Here is a 16,948-nt window from a genome sequence, read left to right as displayed (position 1 = left end):
ATTTGTGTGCATTTGCTTGTGAACCTCCATGAACTTGGTCACGTGCTTCGCAGATTGGTCAGCTGGTAAGATGGGCCTGGGGCAGTCCTGGACGATGGCCATCAGGATGCAGGAACAGTACAGGGCTAATGTTGGCATGGCCAAGTGCCAAACTGGCATATGCTCCCATTCCTGACCTGACCTGTCCTGTTCTCCCAAAACCCCTGAAATAGCACAACCTTCTAAAAAGGTAAACATTTTAACTTAAAATATAAAATAAAAAAGTAACAATTAAATTCAAATGTTAATGCAGCCAGAGTTTAACTGGTCATGAATTACCATGGATGAAAGTTTTCTTGATCACTTCTGCCCTTTCCTTGATTTACTTTATAGTAGTAACAACTTTGGCAAAATCTGTCAGCCGAGTATTGAACTTGCCAAAACATTGTTGTGATCATTACATGGGATGGTGAATCCTCCCTCATGAAGAGTTACCTTTATAATGACTTTACCCCTCCTTACTTTCAAGCACATCTCTTTCCTCGTGTTCATCCTTGCCAAATTAACCATCCCTCAGTATCATTATTTTTCACTATGAAAAGCTTTTGGAGTTGGAATTGAAATTAATTTTGAGAAACAAAAAGAACTTCCTGATTAAAAACAACAACAACAACAAAAAACAATTAGCCTTCTAAGGTAGCTGTAATCACCATCTTTGGTGGGCAATTTTATAAAGTACAGACCAGTCTGGATCAAGATCAGCGGACAGATGTATAAGTGTTCATTAGACATTTAAAAAATGTAATATACTTTCTACAGTAGATTAATGTCAAACACAAAACTGTTCTTGATAATATATGTCAGCCTGCCTGAGAGAAAATATAAAATAAAATCTAAGCACATCATAGGGTGACACTGGTATAAAAACCCCTTCAGTTATGTTACAGTTTGATGGTTTAAACCTTTTGATCAAACTCTGCCCTGCCTATGGTTGACAAATGAGCTCTGGACACTTCATGTATTTCTAAATAGTCAAACACTTAGTTCAAGCTAAAGAGGTATGCACTCTTTACACTTAGCTGGGTTTTTCTGGTCTCTTTTGTACTCAGTGTATGGTCATCATAGGAAATGTTTGCATCTTAGTTGCTTTTTGCATACTGATTTGTGTATTCTTCATAACCAAAAGCATGTATTTTATGACATATGAAGCCATGCATTCTCAAGTGCATGTAAATGAACTCTGTGGCTTTGTCATTTCAAGCAATCCATTGCTTATTAAAGGTGGAGACAAATCCCATTAGAGTTCATATCAGACTGGCAATTACAGCAATGACACAAATTCTTGGTTTTTTATGTGTTTTTGAATTTTTTCTACATGCTATGCCACAATGCACTGTTCCAGCCTCAGAGTTTCAACTTGAAGGCGATTATCTGATGGGTGGACTTTTTGACATTCATAATGTTATTGCCCAAGTTTACAGTGACAGACCTGAAGCTATTGACTGTTCCAGGTAAGTCTTACATGTTCAGAACTAATGAAAAACTTAGACTAAATTATCATACCATTGTAACACATTTAAAAGCTTCAGGGTGGTGAATTGCTTTGCTTAAGAGCTGCTGTTTATCATTTCATCTGAGTGGTCTTCTGTTGTCTTTTTTCTATCGACAGAGAAAGCTTAATTACTTCAAGTTATCGAAGGTTTCAGTTGATGAGATTCTCCATAGAGGAAATCAATAATTCAACCAACCTTCTGCCAAATGTATCTCTTGGCTATGAAATATTTGACCACTGCTCAAATACGCACAATTTCCCAGGACTTTTCAAGCTCATCTCAGTAAATGACTGGATTCAGCCTTGGGGTGTCCAAAACAAAAATTTGTCCAGAATGTCAAAGGTTATTGCAGTAGTTGGCCCCTTTTCCAGCACTGACACCACAACTGTGGCCCCACTCTTCATGGCGGATCTCATTCCTCTGGTAGGTTTGCTAACTACAGTGTTTTGACATTTTTCAGTAGGGATGTATTCAGTGAGGTATTAGACTATTTCAGATAGTACTCTCTAGAAGTAGGATGTAATTTGACATTCAACAATTCCTTTTTTTTTTTTTTTTTAACTCTTTCAACAGGTCAGTTATGGTGCCGCTAGCTCTGCCTTCTCAGAAAAAGCTAAATTTCCCTCTTTCCTGAGAACAGTATTTTCCAACAAAGCTGTCATAGAAGTGATTGTCAGCATCATACAACATTTCAGCTGGCGCTGGGTTGCTTTTCTAAACAGTGATGATGATTTTGGTAATGATGGACAGGATATGTTCATAAAGAGAATCAAGGACACAGAGATCTGTCTGGCATATACCAAAGGCCTAAACTACAAAACAAATTACTCACAAATGTTCAAACAGATAGAGGAACAGAAGATAAATATCATTATTGTTTTTGTTCCAAAACTGACTGCTGAAGCTCTCATTATGTCAGCAATACAACTGAATATCACAAACAAGGTGTGGATAGCAGGAGACACTTGGTCCTTGAACAAGCGGCTCCCCAAGGAGGAAGGAATCACAAATATTGGAACTGTGCTTGGGGTGTCTCAGCCAGTTGTGTCAATACCTGGATTCAGTGATTTTGTGTATTCTACCAAAAGCAAGGATCATTGTGACAGTGCAGAAGAGATTATGTTTTGTAATCAGGTTTGCAACTGCAGTGGCCTGAGTGCAGAGACGGTCGTTTCTGTGGACCCGTCTTACTCTTTTCCTGTGTATTCTGCTGTGTATGCCATAGCACATGCATTACACAGAGTCTTACAATGTGGCTCTGATAGTTGTAAAGGCAATACTACAGTGTACCCACACATGGTAAGTATACAAACAGACAAAAGCATTTTCTAGGTTCATGACAAAAAAAAACAAAACCTGTGTTTCTCTGTTGCATTGAAATTGGACAGAGCTTTTGCCAGTATAAAATCATGGTTTGTTATTAATAATATGTAATGTATTAAAATCTCCAGAGCAAAGGAACAGTAAAAAAAAAAAAAAATCTTACTACTTCTTAGTGCCTGTACATTTTTCATCATTCCTTTCAAACACATGCTAATAGTTTGAACTTTTTCACATCAGGTCCTGGCAGAGATGAAGAGGTTGAAATTTACACTTTTGAACCAAAGCATTGAGTTTGATGAATTTGGTGACCCTAAGTTTGGATCATATTCCCTTGTTTTCTGGAACAGCAGTGGTGATGCAGTCGAGATTGGATATTATAAATTTCAACCATCACAACATTATTTCATCAATGACAGTAAAATTCAGTGGTACACAGATGGAGACGTAAGTCAGTGTTTTTTTTAAATCTGTGTTGTATAATCCAGTTAGCTTTACACAGCACACTGCAATTTTTTTTAATTCTTATGTTCTAGAATTAGGATAGAAGTAAGGACAAACAAAAACACAACCTTTGAATTAAAAGTAAATAATATAAAGAACTAATATATAAACGTAAAAAACAAGGTAGAGAAAGATGTGCAAAAGTCACCAAAAGTTGGGTTGTTGTTCTCCATTCTCCCCAGATTTTTGAGGGATTATTCAAAGACTCAATCAGCTAGAAATGGCAGTTTAAAGTTTTTTAGAAATCTGCCCCACAGCAAAAAAAATCCTGAATTGAATCCTGATCTGACAGGAGCTTGCATGTTCTCCCTGTGCATGCATGCGTTCTCTTTGGGTACTCCAGCTTCTCCTGACAGTCCAAAGACATGCTTGTTAGGCTTACTGGTGTTTCTAAGTGGTATCGATCAGAGGTTCCCAAACTGCTCAGCTTGCAACTCTTGAAAATAACCATGCCAGACCTGGGGACCACCACTGTCTCTGAAATTGGTTAAAGCAGCTGCACACAACTATCAAGAATAGCTACGTGAAATTTTCAAAGGAACCCTGCATGATCAGTCAACTTCATCTTGTTTGATATGTATTTGTACCTCTAGTATGTATATTGAACTAATAAACTCACTAGATATCTGCATTTTTAGTCACTTGAGTTTATAAACTCACCAGGAGGATGCCATGTTTTGGTCCGCGCTAGTGCTGAGACGTCACATGCAGTAGCGGTCCTCACTGTTACTATGCAGTAACCATTGTTTCAGACTGGCAGTCAGTGTTTGGGCTGCATCTCAGAAACGCAGCACGTCTCATGCATGGAGAATTTTAAAATTTGAGGTTGCTTCTATTTTTTATTTGCACCAATGAGCAGTTATCTGTCCATCTTGACAGGAAAATGATAAATACAGAGATATATTTACCTTGTTGTTGCAAATATTTACATCCACATCAGTAGAATATGTTTTAAACAGTTTAAGATCATTGGAAAATGTTCTTTGTTTTATGAAAGGCGTCCTGCATGCCTTTCTTACTGTTTTGTGACCCCCACTTTGAGAACCACTGGTATAGATGACAAATGGATGAATGGTCCCATTGTACTATTTCAGGGGGTTTCTGAGCATATAACTCAGAGTCTACAAATATTTTTACATTTTGCAATTACTTTTAAGAAATATAGATGCTATTCTTGTTTTCTTAGAAATTTTTTGTATTTTAGTTACTTGAATGTTTCATGACATAACTTCTGTTTTGGTAACTTTGATGCTGAACAATTGTCCTGCTCAGGTGCCTACTGCACTGTGTTCCCATGAATGTGATGTTGGATATGCTAAAAAGCAAAATGGGATCCACAAATGCTGTTTCAACTGTGAAATTTGTCCAAATGGAACTTACATCAACATCACAGGTAAAACATAAATGACAAGTTAAGAGAATTCTCAAAGAGGTGTGTCCTTTCCTGATGTAAAGTCGAGGATTTTTCAAATAATCATAACTTTTTCTTTCTTTTTTTACATGTCCTTCTTGTGTGTCAAACAGAGGATCCCTATGAGTGTTTCAACTGTAAAGACACAGAATGGTCTAAAGAAGGAAGTACATCATGTAATCTGCGCTTAGTGGAGTACATCCCATTCACAGACAGCTGGGCCATACTGATCATGTTCGGGGCTGTTGCTTTTGTAGGTCTCACACTAGCAGTGTCTGCTCTCTTTGCCATCAACTACAACACCCCTGTAGTCAGATCTGCTGGGGGACCAATGTGCTTCCTCATTTTATGCTGTCTCAGTCTCTGTAGTCTCAGTGTGTTCTTTTATTTTGGAAAGCCAACAACGCCCTCTTGTATTTTAAGGTTCTTGCCATTTCTTCTGTTCTACACTGTTTGTCTTGCATGTTTTGTGGTGCGTTCATTTCAAATTGTTTGTATTTTCAAAATTGCAGCCAAGTTCCCAAAGCTCCACAGTTGGTGGATGAAATATCATGGACAATGGCTGATTATCACCGTGGCATTTGTTACTCAGGCATTCTTACTCCTTGTGGGCTATACATATTCTCCCCCCAAGCCCTACAATGAAACAGTGTGGTACCCAGACAAAATTATACTTGGTTGTGACATTGATCTAAAAGCATCCTCTATTTCTGTTGTTTTACTTGTATTTTTATGCTCCTTGTGCTTTATTTTCTCCTACATGGGGAAAGACCTCCCCAAAAATTACAATGAGGCCAAAGCAATAACCTTCTGCCTGCTCCTACTGATCCTCACCTGGATCATCTTTGCCAGTGAATACATGCTCTACCACGGAAAGTTCATCCAGGCTCTTAACGCCCTAGCAGTACTCTCCAGCCTCTATTGCTTCCTGTTGTGGTATTTCCTCCCAAAATGTTACATCATGATTTTTCAACCCCACAAAAACACACAGCAACATTTCCAAGGTCTCATTCAGAATTATACCAAAACAATCAGTCAATAGCTGCTTTCAGTAAACATCTTAATTAAAAGAAAACCTTAAGGCCATCTTAATTATTTTCAGACATTTGTTAGTGTTGTGTTTCTTGTGTGTTTTTAAGAACAGTTTTATGCAATTATTCACTGTTGTATATTTACATTAAATTTATTTATATTTAACCAAAAATATTCAACATATATAATATCAGTCTTTTGCTTAGGCTGTATAATAATTTTATATAAGGAAAGCTTACTATCAAGAATATAAAGAAAAACACCAAACTAAAATTACACATGAAGTTGCAGATGGATCCCCATAAAAGCCTCGTCCACAAAGGTCACATGCAAGAATAAAAATCTGTAAAGGAGAATGATCATTCATGCTCTAACTAAACTAAATAGGTGAAACACTGAAGCAGTCATCGTCTTTGAGCACTATGGTCAGGACTGTAATTTTACTCAAGAAAGAGCTGTTGTCATGTACCTCTGCATTTGCTTTTGAATAAATCGGTGAATATATATTCTTGTGATGTTCAGTGTTTTCAATGTACTCATTCAGATGTTACTGTTTAAAACAACTCTATCAAAAAGTAAATCACATAGTCAATTCCATCATTTCAATAAGTATTACATAAGTATTACAGGTATAATCTCCAGAAATTTGAATAAATCAGTAAAAAAGTTTGTTGTTTCCTTTCATTTAATTCATAGATTTAAACTTACACTTATTCTAGATTTATTATTGACAAAATTTTCAGGGTCTTTTTTTTTAATGATGATGATTATGGCTCAAAGCCCACAAAAAAAGTATCTTCAATATTTTAGTATGTGGAAAAGTCCAATTTCTTGACAGTTATTTCAGTCCTGAAAGGAGCTCTAATTATCTATGCAATACATTGGCAAAGGTTTCTTTAGCCATAATTCTCTCATTCTAGTTCTGTAGACACAACCACAGTCATGGGCATGACTGTTGTACTCAACATGAAAACCAGAGAGCTGTCTATGGGTGAAAAACAAGCAACTGAGAAGCTGAAAGAAGATGCAAAATCCATCAGAGCCATTTCACAGACATTGGCCATAACCCGTACAACCATTTGGAATGTCCTAAAGAAGGAAAGGACCACCGGTGTACTCACTAACAGTTGTGAATGGTTAGACCAAGGAAAACAGCGTCAGTTGACAACAAAAACATTGTGAGAGCTGTAAAGACGGACCCTAAAACAACTGTTAGTGCTATCAGCAACAAACTCCAGTGGCTGAGAGTGAAGGTATCACCATCTACTGTTCACAAAAGACTTCATGAATGAAAGTACAGAGGCTACACCAGAAGATGCTAACCACTCATTAGCAAGAAAAACAGGAAGAGCAGGCTGGAATTTGACAAAAGTATAGAGATCACCCTCAAACCTTCTGGAACAAAGTTTTAAGGACTGATGGGACAAAGATGAACCTTTACCAAAGTGATGGAAAGACTAACGTTTGTAGAAAGAAAGTATCTGTTCATGATCCCCAACATACAAGCTCATTTGTGAAACACATTGGAGGTAGTGTCATGGCTTGGGCTTGCATGTCTTCTCCCGGGACAGGCTCATAAATCTTCATTGATGATGTAACACATGATGGCAGCAGAAATAAACTCAGAAGTCTACAGAAACATTTTGTCTGCCAATTTCAAGAAAGATATAACCAAACTGATTGGGAGATCCTTCATCATGCAGCAAGATAATGACCTAAAACACACTGCCAAAACCACAAATGAGTTCATCAAAGTCAAGAAATGGAAGGTTTTAGACTGGCCAAATCAGTCTCCAGACCTAAACACTATAGGGCATGCATTTTATCTGCTAAAGAGGAGACTGAAGGGAGTAATCCCCAAAACAAACAACAATTAAAAGAGGCTGTAGGGAAAGCCTGGAAAAGCATCACAAAAGAAGAATATAAGTTTGGTGTGTCAGTGGATCACAGACTTGATGCAGTTACAGCAAGAGAAGGATTTGCAACTAAATATCAAGTCTTATTCACTTTAATCTGTTTTAAATCTAGCTGTTCCAATACTTTTGCTCACCTAAACATTTGGTGTTCGGTAACAAATAAAGCTATCTCCTAAGTTGTTTATCCGATCCAGATGTAAATGCCTGGAAATAAAAGCTGAAATGTTGATCTCTTGTCTCATATTGATCTTTTTGTGTCAAACCCAAATGTTTTTAGTCTACAGCGAAAATAAAGGAATTGGGCCCACTGTTCCAATACGTTTGAAGGGGACTGTATATATAGATCTATCAATATATATATATTTCTTGTGGCAATCCAGTTCAAAGTAGATTGGCAAGAGTATCTCACTAATATATGCTCAAGCTATGACATAGCTTCCTGTACATTACACTATGTGTTAGCTACACAGAGATAACCTTCTGTTTGTAAATTATAATGAATTTCTGAAATACAATCTAAGTTATTTACTGTTTTTCATCATACTAGAGTATTAGCAAATTTCTAACAGAATTATTTTTATATTTAAGGGTTTTGAAAGAATGATGATAAATTCTTTTTTTTAACTCTTGCAGTCTCAGAGGGACCGTAGAGGTTCTTTTAAGTGAAATTTAGAGAAATAATTATCATTACACTGTAGTGGTTTCATTTTAACCAGAGTTTGAAAATAACATTCCTACCAGCTTAAAATTATATTATTATCTAAAATTATACCATTTATAAGAGAACACTTGAAAAATCTGAAGCTTTTCTAAAATAAGACAGATGATACGGCGTATAAACAGAACATAAGTTAATTTCATATTTAACTGGGGTCTTGCATCATATCAATGTTAAAAGTCTAACACATTCTACTTGTATAATGGTGTTTGATTCTTTGTCATAACACAAAGTGTTAAGCTTGCAGCTATGTCACCTTTCTCCCCTGCATGTCAGTATCTGTCTCACTTGCTGAAAGCATTTCCCTTTCAGCAGAGCAGAACAACACATTTACCCCTTCCTCCAGGATATTGCCTGGATTCAAATTCTGGAAAGAGTTGTGGCCATTTCTCCTTTGCATGTTGAGTGATTACATATTTCCTTTTTCAAATGTGTGGTCCAATGTGAAATCATGCAAGTATTCTTTATGCGAGGAGGTGGCCTCTTGGGACAAACCAAGGAACTTGTTTGAATTAATAAAATGTGAGTAGTTGCGTGTGAGCCTGTCCTGTGATCCTACAATCTAGCAGTGCCGGCTGAGGTCTAGGATAGGGCTAGAATTTCTTTCAAAGAAAAAAATCAGCAATGAGACATTCCCACAAATTACTTTATTTATTTTCTTCAAATGTCTTACATTTTAAATGGCAGTCTTAGGTAGATTGACTGAGGTCAAAGTTCTCTACAACATGTTTTGATAACAGCTCTAGAAAAAAACAAGGCTAGTTTCAAAGGGAAAACTTCACAACAAAGAAATAGGTCAACCATTTTATAATCAACAGTTATCGAACACCTCTGCATCCAGTGATGATTTTATAAGTGAAAAGATTTCAAAATGTTGATCTTTGTAAGTACACAGTAAAAGTCACACATAAAAAGGCAAACACAAAGAATAGCAAATTGTACAAACTGAATCGTCAGCTGACTCAATGATACAACTAGAGGCCTCTTTCTCTATAATTCATACTGTGAACTTTTGGACAGGCTGTGGTGATATCTTGCAGATTCCAGCCCAAAATAAAAGCTTTTTCTAAAACTTTGCAAATAACCGAGTGCACATATTTCATATTGTCTATTTTCTTGGCTGTTTCAATACAAATGTTTATAGTCATACTTTCTTTACATGATCTCTGTGTTTACTATGCACCAAAATACCAAGACAAGTTCACTTTATATTTATATTATATTTATAAACTTTACACAAATATTCACGCTGGCCCATGGATGGAATGCATTGATTTTTTTAGGTCATAGGCCAAAGGTCTAGGTAACTGGGACTCATGTTCACCCCATTCTTCCAAAGCCATTCTTGTGAAATTGTACCTTTAGAAAGCATTGAGGGATTTCCTTCACACTTTGCACTGTTTGTCCAGACTCAAGTATGGGCTGATGACATTTTGGAGGTCATTTTTCAAGGGTTTCAAGGGTCAAGGTCATGAAGCTTTTTCATATTCCCTGCTTGTTGATATCTTAAGAATGTTTTATGGTATTTTCTTCAAACTTTGCACATACAAGGTATGGTTATGAAAAAATCAGACTAATGCTGTAATAAAATTTTATTGAGTATAAACATTTTCAATGCCTTTCTCCTTCAATATACTTCCCTTCTGCAACAACACTTTGCTGAATTGTCTTCCACTGATCAAAGCAGTGCAGTAGGTCTTCTTCAGACAGCTGTCACAGAACCTCTGTCATTCTTTTCTTAACTTTTGACAAAGACTCAAAACGTGTTTCTTTGGACACAGATTTGATCTTGGGACAAAGGAAGTCACACAGTAATAGATCAGGTGAACAGGGAAGGTGATCAAGCACTGTGATTTGTTCTTGGGCCAGAGACTGCTTTACCAATAGCACAATGGGAGCTAACACTTTCTTTTGATAAAGAATGAAACCATTTTTCCCCAACTGTGGTCTCTTTCTTCTGACTGCTTCTCAGTTTTTTTCTCGAACCTGTTTGTAATAGTGTTGATTCACAGTTTATCCTTCTGGAACCCACTCCTCCAAAATTATACCCCTAATGTCAAAACAATCAGTATGTCCTTGAATTTGGGCTTTCATCTTTCATGCTGTCTTCATCCTTGATGACAATGGTGTTTTCAAAAGCACTGACTGCTGTTTTGTCTCAGGATCATATTGGAAGATTAAGTTTCATCTCATGTAATCAATTCTTCAAAAAAAAAAAAAAAAAGAAAAAAATGTGTTGCCTTCAATTTGTCCCAAAATGTCCCCAGAAATTTAAGTCAATGCCTTGCTGAACTTTAAAGCAAGTAGTTTTTGATGCCTTAGCTAAAACAAGCACACTTTAATGAGTAGCTAACAGTGAACTCAAGATGTCCCTTACTAACCCAACCTTTAATACTTAGCACTTGCTGTGATTATAGGCCATATGGTTTTATCTTCATAAGCACAGTCTCATTATCTAATAGCCATACATCATATGTTCACTATGACTCAAGGGCAAAGTGATTAGATTTTAGAGGTCAAAGTCAAAAGTAAAGGTTATATTACATCAAGGTCAGCCTGTACTTGTATTTATTTTATTTGTATGTTCTAGATTCAGTCAGACCATGTAGGGCATTGCCCTAAACCATAAAGCGCGGAATCCTGAAACACAGTCACAGTCACTGACTTACTTTCAGTCACACACACTGACTTTAAAAGGTGAATCACATTTTGTTATTTTTTTGTATAAAAATGAACTTTTGTACCTCTTGTTCTTGAATTAATAACCTATTTTTATGATTAAGGCATTCTGTGTTCATAATATGTATACATAATGTGTGTGTGTTCATCACTAAACTGTGTGTAGCAGAAGATAAGATGCTTTTGCATACTGATTTGTGAATTCTCCTCCAACCATTTATAGGTACTTCATTCCATGATGGTAATGATCAGTGCCAACTGGTGTCTCATAACATATTAAAAGAAGGCTCAAATCCTAATAGGAAGGAAAATGCAACATTTTCTTGCTTCTCTTTTTCTCCTGGGATCAATTTGTCATGTTTTGGCTCAGTGCACTGTCCCAGCCTCAGAGTTTCAGCTGGGGGGAGATTACTTGATTGGTGGAATTTTTGATATTCATCATGTCAATGCCCCTGCTTTCAACTACAGACCAGAAACTATCAACTGCTCCAGGTGAGTCTGACCATAAATCAAGTCATTCAAAAGCCTTGTGTAGTTGCCGCGTGTGTTTGTTGTACTTTCTTTTCACTGTTTTGTATATGTATTTTCACTTTATCACCAATAAAATAAATTAAAAAGCCTTGTATAGTGTGTTTATTCAAGAGTTCTGCCACAAACATTAGATGATTTTAGCTAATTAGCTGTTTCACTTCCATCTTATATTGCAAGTTTAGCTTGGTGGTTTACATAAATTGGACCAAAACTGACTCACAAATGATAATCATTTTTTTGATAAATTGGAGCACTTGGACAAAACTGTAACTACATTATAAATGTCTATTCTCCTGTTTTCTCTCTGTCTTCAGTCAACCCTTCCTTCTGCCAAATTATCGGAGGTTTCAGTTGATGAGATTTTCTGTGGAGGAAATCAATAACTCAACAAACCTATTACCAAACATATCTCTTGGCTATAAAATATTCGATCACTGCTCAGATGCACAGACTTTTCCAGGAATTTTAGATCTCATCTCGGTCAATGGATTGATCCAACCTTGGGTTGAACCACAAAAGCAACAAACAAATCATTCTGATGAGTCCAAAGTGATAGCAGTGGTTGGTCCTTTTACAAGCACTCAGGCCCTGACTTTTGCTCCATTATTTATGTCCGATTTCATTCCTATGGTATACATTTTCCATTGATTCTTAAATCAGATAGAAATATTGTTTGTTATTTTCAATTAAATTTGTTTAATAAGACTTTAAATGTCACCGTTCATAATAAAGGTTCAATAATCCCTTTATCTCTTTTTTTGCAGGTCAGTTATGGATCTACTAGTTCTGTCTTTTCACAAAAAGCAAAATTCCCCTCTTTCCTACGAACAGTGCATCCCAACAAAGATGTCATAGAAGTTATTTTTAAAATTTTGGAGCACTTCAACTGGCGCTGGGTTGCTTTCCTAAACAGTGATAATGATTTTGGCAATGATGGACTGGAAATGTTCATTAAAAGGATCAAGGATACTGAAATCTGTCTAGCGTATGCCAAAGGCCTCAGCAGCACCACAAATTACCCTCAGATATTCAAGCAGATAGAGGCACAGAGGATAAACACCATCATTGTTTTTGCTCCCAAAATGACTGCTGAAGCTCTCATTGTGTCAGCAATACAACTGAATGTCACACAGAAAGTGTGGATAGCAGATGATGGCTGGTCCTTAAACAAGCGGCTTCCCAAGGAGGAAGGAATAAAAAGTATTGGACATGTACTTGGAGTGTCTCAACCAGTAGTGACAATACCTGGATTCAGGGATTTCATCTATTCTACTAAAGGCCGGAGACATTTTGAATACACAGAAGCAAATAAGTTTTGTAATCAGGTTTGCAACTGCAACAGCATCACAGCTGAAGAAATCATTAATAGTGACCCATCTTTTTCCTTTCCTGTATATTCTGCTGTTTATGCCATCGCTCATGCCTTGCACTATGCCTTGCAGTGTGGTGTTGACCACTGCAATCACAACATTACAGTATATCCTCATATGGTAGGTATAAGTTACTGCTTTTTTTTAATTTAGTTTTGTTTTCAGTGATAAAGATTTTGATTGAGATCTTCAATACCTGTGGCAAATATAAAATACATTCATGTTGACACTTACTACAGTTCAAACATTTCCTTGTTTGAATGTTGCCACTTTCCCTCTTAAAAGGGCATCACACTGGAGCTGCTTCCCCTACTGATGTGATATAATGACGTATTTATTTTGCACTTATTAGTCAACTGTGGACCTCAGCAATGAATTGTTGTCTTATCTTTGTGAACCCACATCAGGTCCTCACAGAGCTGAAGAAGTCAAACTTTACACTTTTAAATCAAAGTATCAAGTTTGATGAGAATGGTGACCCCAAGTATGGAACCCTTTCTATAGTTTTCTGGAATAACCGTGGTGATGCAGAGGAAATTGGCTTTTATCATTTTCAGCCGTCTGTGAATTTCTACATCAACAACAGTAAAATACAGTGGAATCCAAGTGGAGAAGTAAGTTGATTTGGTTCATTTGTAATTTAGCTGTTTTATGCGGTTTGTTAGAGGTTTAGGCATAATGGAAGAGTGTTTATATTGGTTTTTAGGACTGTCAAGATTAATCAAGTTAACTGTGATTAAGATCCACAATCAGTGCACTTTTTTAATTGCAATCAATCGCATACTTTGTTGTCCTTTTCAGCACACTTTGGTTAAGGTGCATCAGCATCTCTTTGTAGCTACAGTGATGTAAAACAAGTCCACCACTGCCCCTTAATCTCTTGTTTCACTTTAAAAAACTTAGATAGCCAATTTGACAAGTCAGAAGTCATCCACACCTTTTTCATTATCTCTAATTTCATTTTCAATCCTTTTTTCTGTGGTTAAGTTCATATTAAAATCATCAATCTACCTCTAAAAGTAGGTCTGTATCTAAAAAGGAATTCAAAAACCTTTAGTTTAAGACAGGAGAAAAATCCTATATGACCAAAAAAACTGAAATGTAAAACAGTGGGATGTAAAATGTGATAAAAAGGTGCGATTAATTAACAACAGAAATTCTGCAAATAATTGCAATTAAAAATCTGAATCTGTTGACAGCCCTGGTTCTCTTTTGTTGTTGTTGTATGGATATAAATAGATAAATCATTTTATTTGTTACTACACAACAATCTTTTACAGGTGCCTTCTTCACTCTGTTCTCCAGAGTGTCCTATGGGTCATGCAAAAAAACAAAATGGAATCCATAAATGTTGCTTCACTTGTGAAATCTGTCCAAATGGAACTTATATAAACACCACAGGTAAATTAAATCAGGAAATAAAAATGATGTTGATCTTGTTTTGATGTGAAACAACTCCATTCTTTTGCTTAGCTGTGGCTGCTGCTCGACACACAAAGGTAGTTATCGTACATTTTGTTCAGCCTTCTCAATGAGTCTGGAAATTTTAACAATCAATTTTTTTTTGTTCAACATCAAAAGTTTTCACAGCATATTTTCAGTTGTTTTCAGTGGTGTGGGAATGTTGTACTGTAGTGAAACACAACTGAAATCCTCAAACAAAATATTTAACAAGTCCCATGAGTGCTCCCTGTATTCAGTAGCAGTTAGATCAATCGATCAGTCATTGTTTGTATAGCACAAATTCATAACTTAAGTTATCTCAAGACTCTTGATAAGGATGGCAGGTCTAGACTATGCTCTCTATTGTTTCCTATTATAATAGACCAGTGTTAATCATTAATATAATAATGACAACTATAATAATATAATTATAATTATAATTATATAATGTAATAAACAATAATTTTTCCCCATGATAATACTATCAATATTTAGCCCCCTTACAGTGGCGATATAAACCTTCCCTCTAACAGGCATGACTGTTGAACAGACCAGGCTCATAACTTCAGTAACTCTATTATTGAGAGAAAAAAGAACAATGTTACTACAATGCAACTAGTATCAGCAGCTAGTATGGTAATGAAATAGAGAGACATATTATGAATAAATATAGCAGTAAAGTAGTATGCTCTTTTTTTTCAGTTGAGCTGTTCAAGTGATGACGATGGAAGTAAGGATGATGTTAATGATGATGTTGAAGTAACGATCATTATAATACTAGCATTATGGCAAGTAAGAGAAAGATGAATAAAATATATAAAAGTGATAATAGTTGACAAGTTTATAGAGCTGGCTGGACTTCAGTCTACTATAAACAAAAACTAAAATCTGCCATTCAAAAATGCATTCATATTTGAAGCTCAGTCTGATTGATGTCACTCCCAAAACATACCCCTGTAAAATCAAGGCACTTACTCCAACGTTTCTAAGCTCTGCGCATGGGTCAAGTTAGGAAAATTCAAACAGACTTCCATGTTCAATGCACTTTAGACAGAGCAATTTCTACTTTCAAAATTGAGCCCTTTATTTCTGTCACAGTGGCTCTGTCATGGTGGCCGCTGTGATGAGAAACATTCTGTCACAACTATAACAGTTAAGAATAAACCTGGCTTTGGAGTCTGTTGGTAAAATTTGAGTTTACCTTACAACATGCGAGGAGTCATTCCTAAATTAATGTAGATACTTCAGTATAAAAATTTTTACAAGAAATAACCTTTAAAAGTGAATAAGTATTTTAGTTTTGTAGGAATCGGGTTACAAATAGCAGCAGAGTTAAAGCCCTATATAAATTAAGTCCAAGGATAGTTTGTTGTAATGGTGTACAATTTGTGGAAGTGTCTTGAATCTTGTTGTTTGTATCATAAGGCAAAGTAAATAAATTTGCCCTGATTTTTTCTTAAAAAAGATAAAATGTGTAACCCTTCTTACTTGGATGTCTGAACTTTTTTTTTAATGTGAACATTCCCCGTAATGACTTTTTCTTTCTTCTTCTATGCAAACAACAAGAGCCCTTTAAATGCATCAGGTGTAAAGAAAACGAATGGTCTGCAGATGGAAGTACATCATGTAATCTGCGATCAGTGGAGTACATCCCATTCACAGACAGCGGGGCCATACTGATGATGGCCGGATCCTGGGCTTTGATGGTGCTTTTACTAGCCATGTCTGCCCTCTTTGCCATCAACTACAACACCCCTGTAGTCAGGTCTGCTGGGGGACCAATGTGCTTCCTCATTTTAGGCTGCCTCAGCCTCTGTAGTCTCAGTGTATTCTTTTACTTTGATAAGCCAACAACTTCCTCTTGTATTTTTAGGTCATTACCATTTCTCTTGTTCTACACTGTTTGTCTTGCATGTTTTGTGGTGCGCTCTTTTCAGATTGTTTGCATTTTCAAAATGGCTGCCAAGTTCCCAAAACTCTACAGCTGGTGGACGAAATATCATGGACAGTGGCTGATTATCACTGTGGCATTTGTTACTCAGGCATTCTTACTTCTCATTGCCCTTCTATGGGCCACCCCAAAGCCCTACAATGAAACATCTTGGTCACAACAACAAATTGTTCTTAGTTGTGACATTAAATTTGAAGCATTCTCCGGTTCAGCTATTCTACTTGTATGTTTTGGCTCTCTCTGTTTTGTTTTCTCCTACATGGGAAAAGACCTCCCCAAGAATTACAATGAGGCCAAAGCAATAACCTTCTGCCTGCTTTTGTTGATCCTCACCTGGATCGTCTTTGCCACTGTGCAGGTGCTCTACCGAGGCAAGTACATCCAAACACTAAACGCCCTGGCAGTACTCTCCAGTCTCTACTCCTTCCTACTGTGGTATTTCCTCCCAAAGTGTTACATCATCATTTTCCAACCTCACAAAAACACACAGCAGTTCTTCCAAGGTCTCATTCAGAATTACACCAAAACAATCAGTCAATAG

At 36.5% G+C, this 16,948-nt stretch overlaps 2 protein-coding genes across 2 annotated transcripts; both read left to right on the top strand.

Annotated features, from left to right (window-relative positions):
- The first annotated feature begins 1,398 nt into the window (after positions 1–1,398).
- Positions 1,399–5,832, top strand: LOC121517865 (taste receptor type 1 member 1-like). Its single transcript, XM_041799945.1, has 6 exons — positions 1,399–1,490; positions 1,649–1,955; positions 2,106–2,831; positions 3,093–3,299; positions 4,629–4,749; positions 4,881–5,832. Exons 1-6 carry the CDS (start codon positions 1,414–1,416, stop codon positions 5,807–5,809), a joined length of 2,367 nt encoding a protein of 788 aa, XP_041655879.1. The 5' UTR covers positions 1,399–1,413; the 3' UTR covers positions 5,810–5,832.
- A 5,590-nt stretch (positions 5,833–11,422) lies between these two features.
- On the top strand, positions 11,423–16,948 carry LOC121517909 (taste receptor type 1 member 1-like). Its single transcript, XM_041800016.1, has 6 exons — positions 11,423–11,604; positions 11,958–12,273; positions 12,408–13,133; positions 13,421–13,627; positions 14,294–14,414; positions 16,023–16,948. Exons 1-6 carry the CDS (start codon positions 11,423–11,425, stop codon positions 16,946–16,948), a joined length of 2,478 nt encoding a protein of 825 aa, XP_041655950.1.

Source organism: Cheilinus undulatus, linkage group 11 (genome assembly GCF_018320785.1).
Source record: "Cheilinus undulatus linkage group 11, ASM1832078v1, whole genome shotgun sequence".
NCBI lineage: Eukaryota > Metazoa > Chordata > Actinopteri > Labriformes > Labridae > Cheilinus > Cheilinus undulatus.
This window is presented reverse-complemented; position numbering and strand designations above follow the sequence as displayed.

Excerpts from the sequence above, each read along its gene's own strand:
- LOC121517865 (XM_041799945.1), top strand. The coding sequence starts at position 1,414 with ATGGGTGGACTTTTTGACATTCATAATGTTATTGCCCAAGTTTACAGT. Across the intron at positions 1,491-1,648 it reads GAAGCTATTGACTGTTCCAG|AGAAAGCTTAATTACTTCAA; the intron begins GTAAGTCTTACA and ends TTCTATCGACAG. Across the intron at positions 4,750-4,880 it reads AACTTACATCAACATCACAG|AGGATCCCTATGAGTGTTTC; the intron begins GTAAAACATAAA and ends TGTGTCAAACAG.
- LOC121517909 (XM_041800016.1), top strand. The coding sequence starts at position 11,423 with ATGCAACATTTTCTTGCTTCTCTTTTTCTCCTGGGATCAATTTGTCAT. Across the intron at positions 11,605-11,957 it reads GAAACTATCAACTGCTCCAG|TCAACCCTTCCTTCTGCCAA; the intron begins GTGAGTCTGACC and ends CTCTGTCTTCAG. Across the intron at positions 13,628-14,293 it reads AGTGGAATCCAAGTGGAGAA|GTGCCTTCTTCACTCTGTTC; the intron begins GTAAGTTGATTT and ends AATCTTTTACAG.